Here is a 21496-nt window from a genome sequence, read left to right as displayed (position 1 = left end):
GCAATTACTCAACTCTGCTGTTGTATAAAAGCAGCCAAATAGGTAAGTGAATGGACATTGCTATGTTCCAATAAAACTTTATTTGTGGACCTTGAAATTTGAATTACATATGATTTTCATGTGCCATGTGATAATATTCTGTTTTTTACTTTTTCAACCGTTTAAAAATATAAACACTTTTCTTAGCTCATGAATGGTATAAAAACAGGCAGTAGACCAGATTAGTTCTGTGCATAGTTTGCCAACCCCTGGTCCAGCACTTAGCTCTTTGTCCTGTGGTAGGGGCTTCTCTGTCTCCTTCTGTCCACTCTTTGAGGATGGGCTCTACCTCTGCCCAGTGTGCCAGGTCCAGTTCAATTGAAGGACAGTAAAATTGAAGAAAGTAGAGACAGTAACCACCATGTTGAACTTTAAAAGGAGAATGATTTTCCCTGTTGTCACGAATGGCAAAGATATTTTGTAGTACACTGAGCTAGAAAGGATCTTTGACTTCCTTGAATGCTGTGCAGAGTGTCCAACATGGACAGAGGCACCTGCTGGTGAAGTCCTGGACTGTGCCTGTCATCCAACACCTCTTGCCGCTCAGTGGTCTCATGATGGGGAGAGAGGATGACACCTAAGAGTCAGTTGACGGATCCTCAACTGTGTGAGGCTCAACTCAGCTGTGTGAGGCTACTCTGTGTACCTCAGTTTTCCCACCGGCTTAGTGGGATCAGAGCCACCCTGTCTCTGGCAGGGGGAGGCTCTGAGCAGACTGAGGAGCCACCTCCTTGTGTGCTGCTCAGATCTAGCCACTGGGAGTGGTCAAATGTGGTACTCATTTTTTTCTTCTAAAACTTTAGAACTTGCAATAGTAAGATTACTGGATTTTTTTTTCCTCTCTTGCATTTATCTTCAGGAACCTCGTTGCTTATAGGAAGGCCATGTCAGAAAAACAGTAGCTAAGTCACTCAAACCACAGTGCTAACTATGGTTGTGACTTGACAAATTGCCCAAGATCCTTATCAAACAACACTATAGTTTTATTTTTTAATTTTAAACTGCTTCATTTTTCACAGGGATGTGCAGTTCTGGATGAACGTGTAGATTTGGGACATTTTACGGGACAGAATGATGGTTTTCTAAGGCATGTAGGAGGCTGTATTGTGTAAATGTCTTTCTTGAATCATCTGACACATTCTCCTCAGCTTAGTACAGAAGCCAGGGTTGTTGTTGGGGTCCATTTAGAGTGTTTCCCCAGATGGTGATTATTTCAACAGAGCTGACGTCATCATCACTTTGAGGACCTTTTTTTTTTCCCCAATACCGAGGACAAGGCCACCCTTGGCTAAATCCCTCCAACTAACCACACTGTAACCCTCTGAGGAGCCCAAGAAGGAGTGGGTCAAATAATAAGCTTCCATATATCTTGTAGACAGGTATGCCTTATCAGTATCTCCCTCTCTTTCTCACTGATGTGGGGGGTGTCAAGGAGGAAGCTTAGGGCTACTGCTAAGACCCTCCTTTAGTGATGCCTTCCGCAGGGATCAGAAACATGTTCTTTTTATTTCCTCTCATTGAAGAGATGGCAGGGAAAGCTTAAGCTTCCACCCAAGATGGTTTCGTGTGTGTGTGTGGTGGTGGTGTTTTTTTTTTTCTTTTTTATTTGAGTATAGTTGGTTTACAATGTTGTGTTAGTTTCAGGCACCCAAGATGTTAAAGCCTTGCCTTTTAAAATTCCATGGTAATTTTTTTTTTTAATAAATTTTTTAATTTTTTTTGGCTGTGTTGGGTCTTTGTTGCTGTCTGCAGGCTTTCTCTAGCTGCGGCGAGTGGGGGCTGCTCTTCAGCGAGCAGGGGCTACTCTTCATAGTGGTGCACGGGCTTCTCATTGCAGTGGCTTTTCTTGCTGCAGAGCACAGGCTCTAGGCATGTGGGCTTCAGTAGTTGTGGCACACAGGTTCAGTAGTTGTGGCACACAGGGTCAGTAGTTGTGGCTCGCGGGCTTTAGAGCACAGGCTCAGTAGTTGTGGCGCACAGGCTTAGTTGCTCCATGGCATGTGGGATCTTCCCGGACCAGAACTTGAACTCGTGTCCCTTGCATTGGCAGGTGGATTCTTAACCACTGTGCCACCAAGGTAATTTGTTTTTAAGGGGAGTAAGGCAAGCTGTATTTTAGAAATGCTGTTGTAGTGGTCTTTAATACCTTCTACTCTTTACTAGTGCTCTTGTATATAAAGTAAGGAAAAACGTTGAAATTTTAAAAATTCATTTTTCTTAAATCACATTTATATTTCTGTGTATAAAATTTTCATAAACTTTTTTTTGGGGGGGGTAACTGGAGCCATGTAACAAGTATGGGAAAAAAAACTATGCCTTGTCGGAATAGTTTTGCTGGTTTTTAGGGTGGAAAGATGATGGGTACTTAGAATTTACCTTATTATATTTAATTAAGATCAGTATTTCTTTAAAAACATAAGTAAACAGGGAAGGGGTGTAGACCGTAGAGGTTAACTCAGGCGTTATGGTGAGAGGTGAGAGGAGCTGAGGTCCTGGATGGGATAAGGAGGGGCTGAGACTTCTGGTTCAGGTGAGAAGGCACAAGTGGCCACAGCTGAGACTCAGAAGGGTTCTCAGGAATAATCCTGATAGGCCTGGGTTCTCAAGGCTGCTGTTTCTTCCCCCAGTTCTGTCTTTTAAGGACTCTGCCAGACTTGGTAAAGAGGAGAAGCCTAGATATCTGGTGAGTTGGGGCCACCTTTCTCTTCTCTGAAATGCTAGCTTATTTCTCAGAGATTCAGCGCATCTCTCTTTCTTGGGGAGGGAGGCAGAGATGAACACTGAGGTGGCCATCAACGTTCATCAGATCAGCATTCACGCCTGTGTTTGCCGTTGTGCTAGGCACTTTAAAATGATTTCTGCATTTAGTTTTTTTTTAACTTTTTGAGCTTATAGAAAAACATAACTAAGTTTAATATGAAGAATTTAGGGCATTCTAAAACATAAGGGTAACTTCTAATAAAAACGTGGGGTTATTAAAGTCCTAAAATGCACTATTAAAGTTCCCTTCATCAGAGTTCACACAAATAATTATATTACCTTAATAGTATCTCATAGTCTGGTCTTATACACTGGACTTCTTTTTAACTATTACTGAAATTTTCAAGCATATCTAAAAGTAGAAGAAAAGAGTTAATGAACCCTCATGTATCCATCAACTTACTTCAGTAACTATCAACTCATGGCCAGTTTTATTTTTATTCTTTGATTTTTTTATTTTTTTGTGGTACGCGGGCCTCCCACCGCTGCGACCTCTCCCGTTGCGGAGCACAGGCTCCGGACGCGCAGGCTCAGCGGCCATGGCTCACGGGCCTAGCCGCTCCGCGGCATGCAGGATCCTCCCGGACCGGGGCACAAACCCGCGTCCCCTGCATGGGCAGGCAGACCCTCAACCACTGTGCCACCAGGGAAGCCCTCATGGCCAGTTTTGTTTCATCTCCAACCTTACTGGATTATTTTAAAGCAAATTTAAGACATGGTACTGTTTCATCCATAATTTCAGTCCTGTGTTTATCCTTAAAACAACTTTATGAGGTAAAGAGAGTCCCCCTTTGGGAGACGTCTGGTTCAGAGGGATTTCGTGACTTTCTTATAATCACACATGAACAGCTAAATTGAATTCAGATTGCTCTGACTCTCAAAGCCATGAGTTTTCTGTGAGGCCTTCTTGACTTTTTTTCGTTCTAGAAAACTATTCAATGATAAAAAGAACATGGAGAATTCACCTTCTTGTTCTGATGCTTCATCCCACCCTTGCTCCCCTGATCCCATCTTCTTTTCTACACCAAAAGTGTAATTTACTAATTCTTGGGTACAGGACTGTGTAAAATGCTGTGAACTAGCCAAACAGAATGTAAGTACACTGTCCTTATTCTCAAAGAGCCAGTAGTCTTTGGGAAATAATGCATAGAAATAGGAAATAATGACACCTGGTAATTATGATGAAGACAGTTAAAACAAAATAGTTCAGGGAAAGACATGACTAAGTGTTAGCCCGTAGCTGTTAAAACAATGCACAGCCACAAAGAATGGTCTTAGGTTTTGGATTGACAATCAAATTAATGGTACACAATGCATTTTAACTCTGCATTAAGTCTAGGTAGCTTCGTGAAAGGATACAGGACAGAAAACATAGCAGCTACATCACTGGTATTTTCCTCAGGGAATTTTGCATTAGCGATGGTCAGTTTCCACGCCCTAGGACCACAGATACCAACCTTGATTGTCAGAGATGAGAGTGACTTGGGAGCAAATCACTTTCTTCTTTTTTTTTTTTTTTTTTTAGCAAATCACTTTCTAACAAGGAAGTAACTGCCTTATTTCTGCTGCCTCCCCAACACTTTATTGAGATTGCTTTGTATAATCTAGGTCCTTTGCATTTTCATTTAAATATTAGAATCAGCTTATCAGTTTCTACAGTGAGATTATTATTGTTATTATTTATTTATTTATTTTTTGCGGTACGCGGGCCTCTCACTGTTGTGGCCTCTCCCGCTGCCGAGCACAGGCTCTGGACGCGCAGGCTCAGCGGCCATGGCTCACGGGACCAGCCGCTTCGCGGCATGTGGGATCCTCCCAGACCCAGGGCACGAACCGGCGTCCCCTGCATTGGCAGGCAGATTCCCAACCACTGCGCCACCGGGAAAGCCCCCGATGAGATTATTTTTTAATATAAATTTATTTATTTATTTTTGGCTGCGTTGGGTCTTGGTTGCTGCGCGCGGGCTTTCTCTAGTTGCGACGAGTAGGGGCTACTCTTTGTTGCGGCGTGCAGGCTTCTCATTGCGGTGTCTTCCCTTGTTGCGGAGCACGGGCTCTAGGCACGCGGGCTTCAGTAGTTGTGGCACGTGGGCTCAGTAGTTGTGGCTCGCAGGCTCTAGAGCACAGGCTCAGTAGTTGTGGTGCAAAGACTTAGTTGCTCCGCGGCATGTGGGATCTTCCCAGACCAGGGCTCGAACCCATGTGCCCTGCATTGGCAGGCGGATTCTTAACCACTGTGCCACCAGGGAAACCCTACAATGAGATTTTGATTAGAATGGCTTTGAATTTTTACATCACTATGGGGGAGAACTAACATCTTAACATTATTGAGTGTTCTGGTCCATCAACACAGTATATCTTCACTTATACAGATCTTTATCTTAGGAATCTTACAGTTTTTGATGTACATGTCCAGCACATATTTTGTTAAATTTATCTCTCAGTATTTCATTTTTGTTTTGATGTTAGTGTATTGGAATGACACTATTTTTTAAGGTTTTTTAAAATAAAAATTTAATTTAAAAATAGTTTCAGATTTACAGAAAAATTGCAAGGATAGTATATAAAAAGAATTCCCATATATCCCACATCTAGTTTTCTCTGTTATTAACATCTTACATTAGTATGGTATTCTTGTCACAATTAATAAACCAATTTTTATGTTATTATTAACTAAGTCCATACTTTATTCAGATTTCCTTAGTTTTTACCTAATGTCCTCTTTCTGTTCCAATATCCCATTCAGGCTATCGTACTACATTGGTTGTCATGTCTCCAAGGAGGTGTTTAGGTCAGATATTTTATAGATTGTCCCTTAATTGGGATTTGTCCAATTTTTTTTTTTTTTTACATTTGGGACATTTATTATTACAAAAATAAACATCCAGCGTTCCTGTAACCAGAGAAAGTAGGTACAAATCCTCATTATTTTAGGCGTCACTTTGAGTAAGAGATACTGTTTTAGTATTCTTCAGCTGTCATACCTGAATATCACAGATTGGGTGACTTAAACAACAGACATTTATTTTCTCATAGTTTTGGAGGCTGGAAGTCCAAGATTAAGGTGCCAGCAGGGTTGGTTTCTAGTGAGAACTTTCTTCCTGACTTGCAGATGGCTGCCTTCTCACTGTGTGTCCTCACATGGCCTTTCCTCTGTTCACATGCACATTCCTGGCATCTCTTCCTCTGTTTATAAGGACATCATAACATTATGACCTAATTTAACTTTAACTATCTCCCGAAAGGCCGTGTCTTCAAATGGAGTCACATTGAGGGTTAGACTTCAACCTATGAATTTTGGGGGGATGCAGTTCAGTCCATAACATTCCATCCTCATCCCCCCCATTCACATCCTTCTAGCATGCAAAATACATTTACCCCAATCCAACAGCCCCAAAAGTTTTAACCCATTCCAGCATACTCCAAGTCCAAATTCTCATCTGTTTATCATTGAAATCAGGTATGGGTGAGACTTGATGTTTTTTCTGATTAGACTGAGATACAGTTTTCTGGGAGGAAACCACAGAGGTGAAATACTCTTCTTATCACATCATGCCAATGGTAGATAGTATCAGCATTACTTACCACTGTTAATGTTAACCTTGATCATTTGGCAGAAGGAGGGTTGTCAGGTTTCTACACTGTAAAGTTACTACCCTGCCTTCCCCATAACTTATACTCTGGAAAGAAGTCACTATGCAGAGCCCACTTGAAGCGTGGGTACAGTCTACCTCTTGGAGGGTCGAGTAACTACATAAATTGTTTGGAATTGTTCTGCATGGGAAATTTGTCTATTCTCCTCCATTTATTTATTTATTTGATTTATTCGTTTATTTATATCAGTATGAGTCATGGTTATGTATTTTATACTTTGGGTTATAACCCAGTATCACTTTATTTTGTTGCTCATATTGTTTCAGGAGCTCTTTAGTTGGTTCTTGTGTCCCTTTGACGTACTCCCATTATTGTGGTTTTTTGCCTTTTTTAAGTCCTTCCTTACCTTCTGGCTCTACAGTATGCTCCAGGCTCATTTTGTTTATGTCCTGCTCCAGTCCTCAGATCAGCCATTGCTCCTTTCATTGGAGAATGATATTAGAAACCAAGATCTGTATGCTAGGTGTGCCCTTTGCTACTGGAGTGTCATTGCTTCCAGGCCCTCTCGGCTGACAGAGAAAAGAAATGTGATTGTGTATACTAATCTCTGTATATACTCGTTTATAAATATTTCTTTATGTAATTATATTAAGCTAAAGATGAGTTTGTTCTGATGCCTCCAGCTCAAATCCATTACCACATGGATCATTCTAGCCTCCTCACCTTGCTTATTTATAACCTCCCACCAACAGTGAGAAACCTGACTTCCACTATTCACCATCCATTCACTTAATTTTTCAATTCCAGTTTATAAGTATAGTGACTTCAGAATTGTTTACCTGTGCCCCTGTGGAAAACAACTTTATGAATTAGCATATAGTACTTATTTATATATAGTTCCTTTTGTCTACAGACGCCACTCATTTCCAAAGTAAGCTACTTAGATTAGCTCCTTTTTTCTCCACCACCTTTAGGGAGGTTATTTCACATATTTGTAATACATTTTTTTCACATTCTTCATTCCATCCTGGGATCCCCTGACCTCCTGAATGAATTTTTAAAATTTACACACATTAAGGTTTATACTTTTTGCTGTAAGGTTCTGGGGTTTTGATAAGTGCATAGTGCCATGTATCCACCATTACAGTATTATGCAGAATAATTTCACCCCTCTAAAAAAAATCCTTGCTTCACCAGCCAAACCCTCCTGTTTTTTTTTTTCCTTTGGCTCCACCACACAGCACGTGGGATCTTAGTTCCTTGACCAGGGATCGAACCCGTGCCTCCTGCAGTGGAAGCGCAGAGTCTTAACCGCTGGACCGCCAGGTAAGTCCCTGATTTTGTTTCTTTAGCCTGTTTTTAAGGTGAGTTACATTGATTGCTTTTCAAGTGTTGAACCAGCTTTGCAAACCTATAATAAGTCCCCCCTGGTTGTGGTGTATAGTTCTTCTTATACATTTTTGGGTTTGATTCGCTTGTATTTTGTTGGGGGTTTTTGTGTCTGTATTCATGAGATATACTGATCTGTGGTTTTCCTTTCTAATGTCTTTGTCTGATTTGGGGTATTCTAATGTCTTTTCTGATATTAGGGTAATGCTGGTATTAGGATAATCAGTGGATAACCACTGATCTGTGGTTTTCCTTTCTAATGTCTTTGTCTGATTTGGGGTATTCTAATGTCTTTTCTGGTATTAGGATAATGTCTTTGTCTGATTTGTGGTATTCTAATGTCTTTTCTGGTATTAGGATAATGCTGGCCTCGTAGATGAGTTAGGAAGGGCTCCCCCTGCTTCTGTTTTCTGGAAGAGGTGTGGAAGTCTTTTGTGGTACAAAAGTTTTAATTTTGATGAAGTCCAGTTTATTTTTTCTTTATGGATCATGGTTTTGGTGTCATGACTAAGAACTCTGCCTAGCCCTAGGTCTTGAAGGTGTTCTCTTATATTTTCTTCTAAAAGTTTTATAGTTTTACATTTAAATCTAATATCCATTTTGAATAATTTTTTGTATAAAGTATGAGGTTTTAGGTTGATGTTAATTTTTTTACCCATGGATGTCCAGTTGTTCCAGCACAATTTGTTGAAAAGACTCTTCTTCCTCTATTGAATTGCTTTTGCACCGTCATCAAAAATCAATTTGATGTACTCATGTTGGCTTTTTTCTGGGTTCTCAGTACTCTTTCATTGATTTGTGTCTATTCTTCCACCAATATTATGCTGCTTTGGTTATTGTAGTGACCAAATAGTAAGTAATAATTTTAATATCAGGTATAGTGACTCTCTCACTTTGCTCTTCTGCTTCCTTTGCCTTATCATATAAACTGTAGAATAAGCTTGTCTGTATCTACAAAAAATCTTGAGATTTTGATAGGAATTGTTTTAAATCTATAGGTGATTTTGGGGAGAATTGACATCTTCACTGTGTCAAGTCTTGCAAACCATGAACATGGTGTGTCTCTCCATTTAGTTAGATCTTTGCTTTCTTTCATCACCATAAAGACTCTGTACAAATTTTGTTAGATTTATGTTTTAGCTATCTCATTTTTTTGAAGTGATTGCAAATGGCATTATGTTTTTAATTTGTTTCCATGTGGTCATTGCTAGTATATAGGAATGTGATTGACTTTCGTGTGGTCATCTTGTATCTTGTGGCCCTCATGGACTCATTTATTAATTCTGTGATCTATTTTGTAGATTATTTTGGATTTTCTACATAGACAACCATGTTATCTGCAAATAGGGACAGTTCTGTTTCTTCCTTACCAAATGTCTATGCTCTTATTTCCTTTTCTTGCCTTATTGCCCTGGCTGGAGTGTTTGATTACTTTTTGAGAACCAAAAATTATTTATCTTTAAAGTCAGTTCTCACTTAAATATAAAACATTATACTGCTTAATTATAATAAATAGTAATAACAAATATTTACTTCATGTCAGGCATTGATCTAAGCACTTATTAATTCCTTTAATCCAACAACCCTGAAAATAGATGTCATTATCAAACCCATTTTATAGATGTAGAAACTAAGAGCGATTATGTAAGTTACCCAAGGTTACATATTTTATAAAGTAATGGAGCTGGGATTTGGATTTGTGGCATTTGGTTCTGCAGGTTGGGTTCTTAACACATCCATTGTGCAAAAATCCTGGCTTTCCTTCTAGCTGAGCCGGTCTTATGCTTAAGTGAGGGAAGTAGAGGGGGAAGAGAAAGCAAGAAAGAAATGGAGAAGTTGCTGGAACATGAAAGACACAAGGTGTGAGCAAGAGAAAGTGTGAGACCTGATGTAAGAAGAATAGGGGAAAGATTATTAAGAATATGAGGACCAGAATATGCCAGAAGAAGCTGGTCATGGAAAGCTTGAGAGGGCCCCCACGCCATTCCCCCCATAGGTCTTGACTGCCTAATTGTGGGTCCCAGCTTGTTGTCTAGACATATGTCTTCCCTCCTACACTATACAAAGCCTGACTGCCTGGGCTGTCAGGGTGTGTATTTGACATCCCTCCCCAAACCCACACACCCAGTGATTTCTGTATTTATACCTAGTTTCCCACTCTCAATTCAGCATCATTATTATTCTTTACTCCTTTTGCCACTTCTGTGTATTGGATTTTAAATCTATTTTAGAACCTAGCTCTGAAGCAAGACTGCCTAGAAGCTCTGGCTTGGTAACCTTGTGGCTCAGTCCACCACCTCAGCCCTCCAACTGTGATCTTTGATGTGACAGAAGCTTAATTAGTTTAGTTGTAGAACCTGGAGTATACATCGCCAACTCCTAGGGTGTGAAAAACCACTTAGAAGGTGGGCTAGATAGAAGACTGAAATAGACCTGACAATAGAAGGAAGCAAGTCAGAAAATAGGCATTCAGGGTGATCAAAGATAGCTGAGAATGATGTACACATGTCCCTCAATTCCACAGACTGAAGGAGCTTGGTAGTTAAAAATCTAGGGCAAGGCAGTAGTGACACAGACAACCCAGAGGTTGCAGCAGATGGTAATGGATTAAATAATGCTTGAATTCAATAGAAGTAAGTAATTTGGTGACTACCATGAGACTTGAGGGCAACACCACCTTTTAGGCATAACTAAAGAGAGAAAATGTCTCTGAATATACCTATTCTAACAAGAAGAGACCTGATGAGAAAGCATGTGGTATGGTTCTAGTATGCAGAAAGTTGAAGCAAGGTTTCTGAGACTTGGAAGAAATAAAGAGGTGAGAGAAAACTGGTGCATGACGGAAGAAAAAGCAGCTTGCAGTGAGGAGAATAAGGGCTCTGGAACCGTGAAGGACTGTTTTCCAGTCCTGTTTTCTTGTCATTTGGGGAAGTTCTCTGGGCCTCAGTGTTCTTTCTCTGAAATAAAGACTGTAATATCATTCTTACAGTGATGATCTTGCGATGTAGTTTAATAAAATGTAAATATGTTCCTTAAAAATTTTTCCATAGGTTAAGGTTAAACTTCATTTAACTGGAAATGCCATTCTCAGGAACCACTACTTGCCATCCTCCCTGCCAACCATTTTATATATTCAAATATTGCCCTACACATTGAGCGAGAGGTTGGAGGGCTTTACAAAAGGCAATGTCAAAATATATACAGTGATAGGGATCTTATAAATCACTTTTCTCAAGCAGAGAGATCTGTGTGTGAGTGTGTGTGTGTGTGTGTGCACGCGCACGCACACACCCAGTGACCTTTATTAAGCTGGCCAGATGTTCAGTACATACTTAAGTCTTTTTTTTTTTTTTTTTTGTGGTATGCGGGCCTCTCACTGTTGTGGCCTCTCCCGTTGCGGAGCACAGGCTCCGGACACGCAGGCTCAGCGGCCATGGCTCACGGGCCCAGCCGCTCCGCGGCATGTGGGATCTTCCCGGACCGGGGCACGAACCCATGTCCCCTGAATCGGCAGGCGGGCTCTCAACCACTGCACCACCAGGGAAACCCCTTAAGTCTTTTTTTAAAAAAAATACATTTATTTATTTATTTACTTTTGGCTGCGTTGTGTCTTCGTTGCTGCCCGTGGGCTTTCTCTAGCTGCAGTGAGTGGGGGCTACTCTTTGTTGCGGTGCGTGGGCTTCTCTTGTTGCGGAGCATGGGCTCTAGGCGCGAGGGCTTCAGTAGTTGCAGCATGCGGGCTCGGTAGTTGTGGCTCACCGGCTCTAGAGCACAGGCTCAGTCGTTGTGGTGCAAGGGCTTAGTTGCTCCACGGCATGTGAGATCTTTGCGGACCAGGGCTCAAACCCATATCCCCTGCATTGGCAGGTGGATTCTTAACCACTGCACCACCAGGGAAGTTCCATAGTAGGTCTTGACCAGGCTGGTTCACTACAGTGCCCCACCTTGCCTCCTTGCCTACGCTCCCCATCTCACCCAGACCCCACACATAGAGACACCTCTCAGAACCCACACACATGACTGGTTCAGGCAGCAACTGTCTACTCCTGATGAATGCTCTTAGGCGTAAGCCTTCAGAGCGGCCGATAATTTGGCAATTAACCAGCAGGCTGAAGGAATACAGTTTGAATCCTTTGATAAAGCTTGGCGTGCCTCAGCACTATCTCCTTTTGTTCAGAGAAATATATTTTAATCAGTGTTAACAAATACTCATTCTAGACCTGGCATGAGGCACTCACATTTTTCTCTATAGTCCGAGCTGCCTCTTATTTTTTCTCTAATCTTCATCATTTCTTAATGCCCAGTATAAGCCCTGCCTCTGTGCTGCCTTTCCTTACTTCTATAGCTTGTCTTCTACCCTCCATTCGAATTTCATCCATTATAAGTTGTCACATTCATACTCCTGAACTCTGCTTTAATGTTTTCTCATTGATTCAAAAATAATTTTCCCAATTAAAATGTAAGTGTTTTAGGGCAAGGAGTGTGTCTTATAGATTAGTCCTGCTTTCTGCATGTTATAACACCAAACCAAGTGTGGAGTAATGCCCAACCCTGCAAACCCTCAGATCCGTTACTTATGTAGCGAGATTCTTCAGGACAGCCAGTTCCATTCTCCATGTGAAAATTGATGGTGACTTGATGAGTATGAATTTGTTGGTTGATTTAGGGACCAGTGAAATTCGAGGGTGTGGTTGTGATTTTCACTGAGGCAGAGTGGAAGAGACTGAGCCTTGAGCAGAGGAACCTATACAAAGAAGTGATGCTGGAGAATTTCAGGAATCTAGTCCTGTTGGGTGAGGGTATGTTCTCTTCCCTTAATTTTTCCATTCATACCTTTATTGACCATATAGCCAGCCAATGTTCTAAGCTCTTAGAACACATCTCTGAATAAAACAATAAAGCATTTTTTTTGTCATTCTAGTATAGTGACATATACAATAAATAGCATATATAAGTAAATTATGTATGTTAGAGGATAATAAGCTCTACATAGTTTTAAAATATGTATAATATATACAAATATAAGTAGAGCAGAATAAGGGGGATCCAGGGTGCCGGGGTGTAGAGGCAGGGGTGGGTGATCAGGGTAGGCCTCTGTGAGGAGATGGGTGTGAGTAAAGGCTTGAAGGAGGTAAGGAAGTTAGATATGTGGATGTAGTGGGAGACTCTTCTGTGCTGGGGAACAACCAGTGCTGAGACCCCGAGATAGGAAAGGAAGGAGGCCGGCGTGATCAGAGCACAGAGAGCAAGGAGGAGAGGAAGGTAATAAGAGAGGCCTCTCTGTGTCCTAGAAGTTAAAAAAGCTTATAGTGTAATTAAATCTGTCCGTTTTGTGTTTTATAGGTTATTTGATATTATAATCATATTTTTCTTCATTTATTTAAAACCTGAAACAGATTATTTGTCTAGGATGGTAAATACAAAATTATTCTGGATATTCCTGCATTCTTAAGAGTCCTGTTTTCAGACTTGCACATAAATTTCTGTCAGAAGCTTTTTCAAGAATTTTCTCTATTTGGCATAGCTATGAATTAATTAGTTCTGATTTATTTTTGTCTGCTTGGATCTGTTATGAACTGTTTTCCTCGGTTTGAATTGGCCCAATTTCACTCCATTTGGCTTCTGACCTAGTTTCTCCATCTGTCTCAGTGAAGAGTCACCCATTTAAATTTGCTTTCAGCTGGCCAAACTAATTTGGTCTTGTTTTTACCTTGTTTCATCTGGTGGTCTTCTTCTCTGTCTCTGTGCTCATGCATTTCATTGATTCTGAGAACTATATTAAAATTATCTCAAAGTAAATTAATCTTTACATGGAAACTTTGGATCCTGTTGGGTCCATTTCATACTTCAAACTGTTTTGCTGCACTTGATTCATCCTTCCTTTTCTCTATATATTTTTCTTTTATTGATGAATTACTTAAAACAAATCCCAAATAATGTGACATACCACTCCTAAATATATCACAATGTAACTAATAAATAAGGACTTTTTTTTTTATATGTAACCACATTATCTGTAGGGCTTCAGTATCATCTGACACTTGGTCTATGTTCAAATTTACCTGATCATCTCAAAAAAGTCTTTTTGAGAATTTGAATCAGGATCCAGACAAGATCCACATATTCCATTTTTTAAAAATATTCCTTAAATCTGTATCAGTTCTTCCTCCCTCTTCTGGTTTTTCTCTCAAGGCCGTGGATCTGTTTGTAATTCTCTGAATCTAGAATATAAATCTATTTTAGATAATATTCTAAAGTAGTTTTTACATAGTAGATCGTAAATCACAGGAGAATAGGTTGTTTTTTTTTTTTTTCTGCGGTACGCGGGCCTCTCACTGTTGTGGCCTCTCCCGCTGCGGAGCACAGGCTCCGGACGCGCAGGCTCAGCGGCCATGGCTCACGGGCCCAGCCGCTCCGTGGCATGTGGGATCTTCCCAGACCGGGGCACGAACCCGTGTTCCCTGCATCGGCAGGCGGACTCTCAACCACTGCGCCACCAGGGAAGCCCCAGGAGAATAGTTTTGAACTTTATCAAGAAGTGTTCACCAGGGACTTCCCTGGTGGCGCAGTGGTTAAGAATCCGCCTGCCAATGCAGGGGACACAGGTTCAATCCCTGGTCTGGGAAGATCCCACATGCTGCAGAGCAGCTAAGCCCGTGTGCCACAACTACTAAGCCTGCGGTCTAGAGCCTACAAGCCACAACTACTGAGCCTGCATGCCACAACTACTGGTGCCCACATGCCTAGAGCCCGCTCACCACAAGTAGAGAAAGCCCACGTGGAGCAGTGAAGACCCAATGCAGCCATAAATAGATAGATAGATATCTAGATAGATGGATAGATAGATAAAATGCCATTTGCAGAAAAAAAAACCAGACGTGTTCATCAGCATGAAGAACATGGGAATTTCCCTGGTGGTCCATTGGTTAGGGCTCGGCGCTTTTACTGCCGTGGCCCGTGTTCAATCCCTGGTCAGGGAACTAAGAACCTGCAAGCCGCGCAGCACGACTGGAAAAGAAAAAAAAAAGAAAACATCACATGACCAATGGTATTGCTGGTTGTAGTGTTTGAGTTACCACCCATACAGCACACCTGTGTCTGTCACCAATATAGTATACACATGTCATCAGTAAGGCACATCCATGTCTGTCTGCATTTGTAACTGTCATGTCCACAGTGATCTGCCTGTAGCTGTAAGCATCTCATTGCTTCATTATGTCTCCTAATGTAGTCCTGTGAAATTCATATTGAAATACATAATTTTTTATTGTAAATTACTTGCTTTTATTTCTCTTTTATATTTTGGTTAGGGCATTACATTCTTTTTTAAAGATTCTGTGTATGGGGACATTTTATTAAATATGAATCTCATTGCAAGACAGTAAATGAGATGTTACAAGACATAGACTATGAAAAGGAGCCTTTGATTCTGACAGTATTGAGAACGTGTCTGTCTTCTGCCTAACCTTTTAAGTTCTTTCTTAATTAACTCTGTTCCTATCACTTATTCATGCAAAAGTATTTATTAACTATTATATGTTAGGTCCAGTTCTGGGTTCTTGGAATATACCAGTAGTATATCTGGGAGAAGGGTGTTCCAGACATTGAAACCAGCCAGTGCAAGGCATCAGGAGGGAGTTCAGTGTGACTCAGATTGGAGGGAATGAAGGATGGAGTATAGATGGAGTCAGAAAGCCGATAGGTTGTGAAAGAATGTGGAACCCAGTGGGCCACTCTCAGGGCTTGGTTTTTACTCTGAACATTACGGGGTTTCTTGGGTTTTTTTAAAATAAGGTAAAGAGTTCTATTTATTAGGAATGTAGAATAAAGAAGGAAGAGATTGGAATGGGCTTTAGTCACCTGCTCCCATCCCATTCTTCTATTCCTGATCCCAGGGCAGAACTCTCATGGCTCTAGGGAATACTTCCTTTGGATGGATGAGGGTCCTGGCAAGATTGGTCTCAGTAGATCCTCTGGAGCAGCATGGCTTAGCCACCCCTCATTCTGTCCTGAGAGTAGTCAGTGCAGTTGGACTGGGTGTCTGGGAATCTCCTGATCAGGAGATCTGGATGGCTTTGTAGCCCTAGACTGTGGTCAAAGCCCAGAATACCTCCTGTCCCCAGATTTAGTCTATAGGCCAAATTTGGTTAGTTTTTCCCCAAACAGATTGTTCTATGTCAGGGGGTTTAATTCTCACTGGCTTCTTTTCTCCAGAGACCTAGTCAAAGCAGCAAGAGTCTCATTATTTGCTTCGAAGCTTTTTTTTTTTTTTTCCCTTAAGGACAGGTTTAGTAGAAAATAATTGTTTGTATGCTGATTAGTTCAGAGTTATCTGTGGTTTGTATAGTATTTAAGAGCACATCCCAAACCCTGTTTTGTTTCTTCTTTCTTTGTGACTGTGAACAAGTTACTTAACCCTGCTAAACTATTCTCTGCTGCCTTCTGCATTGGAGACACCAGACTGAGTGACTCCTACATCAATCTACTCTTTCTTCTCATAGGAAAAGTCACAAAGTACGTTCCCCTGTAGGTCATAGGTTTGTTCTCTCTTGTTGGAAATAAACGGTTGTAGCTGTGTGTGTCAGTGTAACTGGTTATGGCTTAGGAGATAATTTTAGTGTAAGTGCAGATACAAAGTTGAAGATGCCTCTGATACTTACTTGGAAGATTATTTATTGGAATAATATATAGAATAATAGGTTCTGCTGTGGGTTTTTTGGGGGGTTTTTTTGATTCAAGTAAAAGATGTAAAATGTAAAAACTGACTACAGTACATAATCTGAATCTAATCATAGGAAAATGTCGGCAACATTCTATACATATTCTAGAACATGAGGAATGTTCCCTAAAAAAAGAACCCTATTCTTCAAAAATGCCAGTCTCATGAAAGAGACACTAAAGGAAACTAAAGAAACATGAAAACTAATTGTAATATCTGATAGTAGACTAAATCCTGTACTGTAGGGAAAATGCTATAAAGGACATTGTTGGATCAATTGACAAAATTGGAATATATATGATAGTTAAAGTATTATGTAAATGTTAAATTTACCAGAGTTCAAGCGGAAGTTTTCGTGGGGCAACTGAGAAGGACACAGTTAAGATGGAGTTTCCAGCCCAGTGGGTCTGAGGGCCAAACCGTGACCCCATAAAGCATGATCTCCTGTCCAGACTGTGGCAGGTGTTGAAGTGACTTTCAAATTCTGCCCCTACTGTGGAAAACCTTTACCTACAGAGGAGCACGAGGGGTCCCAGACCTTTGTCAAGCCGTCTATGTCATCCTCCCAAGCTTGGACTCCTCCCCTGAAATCTACATTCATATATATCAGACTGCCTGCTTGACATCTATTGGATGTCCCATAAGTGTCTCCACATGCCCAGAACTAAGCTCCTAATATGACTGCCGCCCCCGCACCTGCCCCTTCCATAGACTATCCCATCGAGGTAACAGCAGTTCAGCTTATTCAGTTTCTCAGACCATGAAGTCATCCTCAAGTCCTCTTTCTCTCCCACCCCATGACTGCAGCGCTCCAGCAGATCTCATCATCTCTCCCTTTAAAAGTCAATGCCAAGGGCTTCCCTGGTGGCGCAGTGGTTGAGAGTCCGCCTGCCGATGCAGGGAACACGGGTTCGTGCCCCGGTCTGGGAAGATCCCACATGCCGCGGAACAGCTGGGCCCGTGAGCCATGGCCGCTGAGCCTGCGCATCCGCAACGGGAGAGGCCACAACAGTGAGAGGCCCGCGTAACGAAAAAAAAAAAAAAAGTCAATGCCGAGGACTTCCCTGATGGTACAGTGGTTAAGAATCCACCTGCCAATGGAGGGGACACAGGTTCAATCCTTGGTCTGGGAAGATCCCACATGCTGCGGAACAACTAAGCCCATGCACCACAACTACTGAGCCTGTGCTCTAGAGCCCACAAGCCACAATTACTGAGCCCATGTGCCACAACTACTGAAGTCTGTGCGCCTAGAGCCTGTGCTCCACAACAAGAGAAGCCACTGCAATGAGAAGCCCGTGCACCACAATGAAGAGTAGCCCCCACATGCCTCAACTAGAGAAAGCCCACATGCAGCAACAAAGACCCAACGCAGCCAAAAATAAATAAATAAATTTATTAAAAAAAAAAATTTACCAGAGTTGATAACTGTATTGTGGTTATGAAAGTGAATATCCCGGGCTCCCCTGGTGGCGCAGTGGTTGAGAGTCCGCCTGCCGAAGCAGGGGACACGGGTTCCTGCCCCGATCCGGGAAGATCCCACATGCCACGGGGCATCTGGGTCCGTGAGCCATGGCCATTGAGCCTGCGCGTCCAGAGCCTGTGCTCCGCAACGGGAGAGGCCACAACAGTGAGAGACCCGCGTACCGCAAAAAAAAAAAAAAAAAAAAGTGAATATCCCTACTTTTATGAGACACACACTGAAGTATTTAGGGGTAAAGGGCATTGATATATGCAGTTTACTCTCAAATGATTCAAAGAAAAAAAATATATATACATATATGTATACACACGTATACATACATAACATACAAATGTTAGCAGTAGGTAATTAGGGTAAAGGGTATACAGCTGTTCTTTGTATTGTCCTTATTCTTGCACCTTTTCTGTACATTGGAAATTATTTCCAAATAAAAAGTCCAAAGAAGTTGAATGGAAATATAGGTCTGGTGAAGCATGTCTTGGAGAGACAGACATTAACGGCTGTGAATGATTAATAGGCCAGATCTTACTATGAGACAAGGAAGAAAAGCCCAGCGAGCCCTTCCTCTGACTACTTTGACTGAAAACTTTCTTTCTTCAGCAGATTCAAAGCCAGAAGTCCGTCCCTGGCCCCTTTGCCCTCTGCCCTCTGGCCTTTGACGGTCAGCAATTTCTCAGCCACCATGAGCTCTGCAGTCATCTTATTCCATATTCATGTGCAGGAAATGAACTCCAACCAGGGGATCCTTGCCCAAATGACCACCAGCAGCGGCAGCAACAACATTCTGATAAAAACCACTGGGGTGCCAAAGCAGAAGATCAAGGAATGGGATCTACACCTTTGTTTTGGAGCACAAATGAGAAGGGGACTTAAGTGGTTTTCTGTAGCCCACCCCAGGGACCACCAGTAAGCTCTCAGGGAGGCAACAAAGTGTTGAAGGTACAGCTCAGTCCAGCCCAGAGGGTAAGCTCTGGGGAAGCAGACAACATTCCTGAGAGGGTAGAACTCTCAGGATTTGGAGCAGTCAGGTTTAGAGGTGTGGACTAGGTTTTAGCCAGAAGTCAAACCTCTTCAGACACAGGCTGTCACGAGCGGAGATATCTCCTGTGCAGAAAGTGTGGGTGAAGCTTTAGCAGGAAGTCACATCTCAACAGACATCAGAGGACACACAGGGGAAAAGCCTTATATATGTGGGGAGTTGTGGTCAAGGCTTTATAGATAAGTCACCCCTCTACAACCACCAGAGTACACACTCAGGTGAGAAGCTTTATGTATGCAGGGAAGTGTGGGCAAGCTTTTAGCCACAAGTCACACACACACAAGGGAGAAGCCCTTTGCATGATGTGTGGGCGAGGCATTAGTGAAAAGTCAGACCTCATTAAGCACCAGAGGATTCACACAGGGGATAAGCCTTATGTGTGCAGGAACTGTAGCCAAGGCTTTAGGGTGAAATCACACCTCATCACACACCACAGGACATGTTCAGATGAGAAGCCTTTTGTTTGCAGGGAGTGTGGGTGGGGTTTTAGCCACAAGATAATCCTAAACACACACCAGAGGACACCCATAGGAGAGAAGCCTTACGAGTTGCAGGGTATGTGGGCGAGACTTCAGCCACAAGTCAGCTCTCAGCACGCATCAGAGGGTGCACTCAGGGGAAAAGTCTTATGTGTGCAGGGAATGTGGGCAAGGCTTTAGCCATAAGTCAGCCCTCATCAGACACCAGAGAACACACTCAGGGAAAAGCCTTAGGTGTGCGAGGAGTGAGAGTATGCCTTTAGCAACAAGGCAGTTGGCAGCCACATCAGAGGGCACACTCAAGGGAGAAGCCTTGATTGTGAGGTAGTGTGGGTGAGGCTTTAGCTGGACATCACTCCTTATCACAGAGCAGAGGACATGCTCAGAGAGAAGCCTGACAGGGAGTGAGGGTAAGGTGTTAGCTGGAGGTGACCTCATAAGAAACACTGGGAGTCAAATCTCTCCACCATCCATCACCACCCTGCTAGAGCTCTGCGAGGGCTTCAGGGACAGTCTTCTGACCCCTTACACCCTCTGTGAGTGTGAAGATGGCAGAGGTCTAGCCTCTGAGAACAGAGGTACCAAGTGATAGTCCTCTTGGAGAAGTGGTCTTTGCTTCTACCTCCTTCCTTCTTCAGCTGTGTCCTTCTGTTGGCTTCTATGACACTTTCCTGTTCTATTTTTGTCTACATCTCTAGCCTTTGATGCATCCTCTTTTTTTTTTTAACATCTTCATTGGGGTATAATTGCTTTACAGTGGTGTGTTACTTTCTGCTTTATAACAAAGTGAATCAGTTATACATATACGTATACATATACTCCACAGTGGCTGTACCAATTCACATTCCCACCAGCAGTGCAAGAGTGTCCCTTTTCTCCACACCCTCTCCAGCATTTACTGTTTCTAGATTTTTTGATGATGGCCATTCTGACTGGTGTGAGATGATATCTCATTGTAGTTTTGATTTGCATTTCTCTAATGATTAATGATGTTGAGCATTCTTTCATGTGTTAGTTAGCAGTCTGTATATCTTCTTTGGAGAAATCTCTATTTAGGTCTTCTAACCATTTTTTTTTTTAACATCTTTATTGGGGTATAATTGCTTTACAATGGTATGTTAGTTTCTTCTTTATAACAAAGTGAATCAGTTATACATATACATATGTTCCCATATCTCTTCCCTCTTGCGTCTCCCTCCCTCCCACCCTCCCTATCCCACCCCTCCAGGCTGTCACAAAGCACCAAGCCAATATCCCTGTGCCATGCGGCTGCTTCCAACTAGCTATCTACCTTACTACGTTTGTTAGTGTGTATATGTCCATGACTCTCTCTCGCCCTGTCACAGCTCACCCTTCCCCCTCCCCATAACCTCAAGTCCGTTCTCTAGGAGGTCTGCGTCTTTATTCCTGCCTTACCCCTAGGTTCTTCATGACATTTTTTTTTTCTTAAATTCCATATATATGTGTTAGCATACGGTATTTGTCTTTTTCTTTCTGACTTACTTCACTCTGTATGACAGACTCTACGTCTACCCACCTCATTACAAATAGCTCAATTTTGTTTCTTTTTATGGCTGAGTAATATTCCATTGTATATATGTGCCACATCTTCTTTATCCATTCATCCGATGATGGGCACTTAGGTTGTTTCCATCTCCGGGCTATTGTAAATAGAGCTGCAATGAACATTTTGGTACATGACTCTTTTTGAATTTCGGTTTTCTCAGGGTATATGCCCAGTAGTGGGATTGCTGGGTCATATGGTAGTTCTATTTGTAGCTTTTTAAGGAACCTCCATACTGTTCTCCATAGTGGCTGAACCAATTCACATTCCCACCAGCAGTGCAAGAGTGTTCCCTTTTCTCCACACCCTCTCCAGCATTTATTGTTTCTAGATTTTTTGATGATGGCCATTCTGACTGGTGTGAGATGATATCTCATTGTAGTTTTGATTTGCATTTCTCTAATGATTAATGATGTTGAGCATTCTTTCA

General features: G+C 41.9%; 1 protein-coding gene across 1 annotated transcript; it reads left to right on the top strand.

The window, feature by feature from the left end:
• Positions 1-2503: 2503 nt before the first annotated feature.
• On the top strand, positions 2504-19117 carry ZNF589 (zinc finger protein 589; the record flags this gene model as incomplete). The annotated part of the gene is given in 7 exon segments (XM_082848379.1): positions 2504-2513; positions 2667-2722; positions 12449-12575; positions 18585-18624; positions 18626-18854; positions 18858-19013; positions 19019-19117. Coding segments are annotated over 7 exon segments (717 nt in total).
• Positions 19118-21496: the final 2379 nt, after the last annotated feature.

This window comes from Leucopleurus acutus (genome assembly GCF_964270905.1).
Source record: "Leucopleurus acutus genome assembly, chromosome: 10".
NCBI classification, from domain to species: domain Eukaryota; kingdom Metazoa; phylum Chordata; class Mammalia; order Artiodactyla; family Delphinidae; genus Leucopleurus; species Leucopleurus acutus.
Note: the sequence above shows the minus strand (reverse complement) of the source record. Positions and strands in the feature narration are given on the sequence as shown.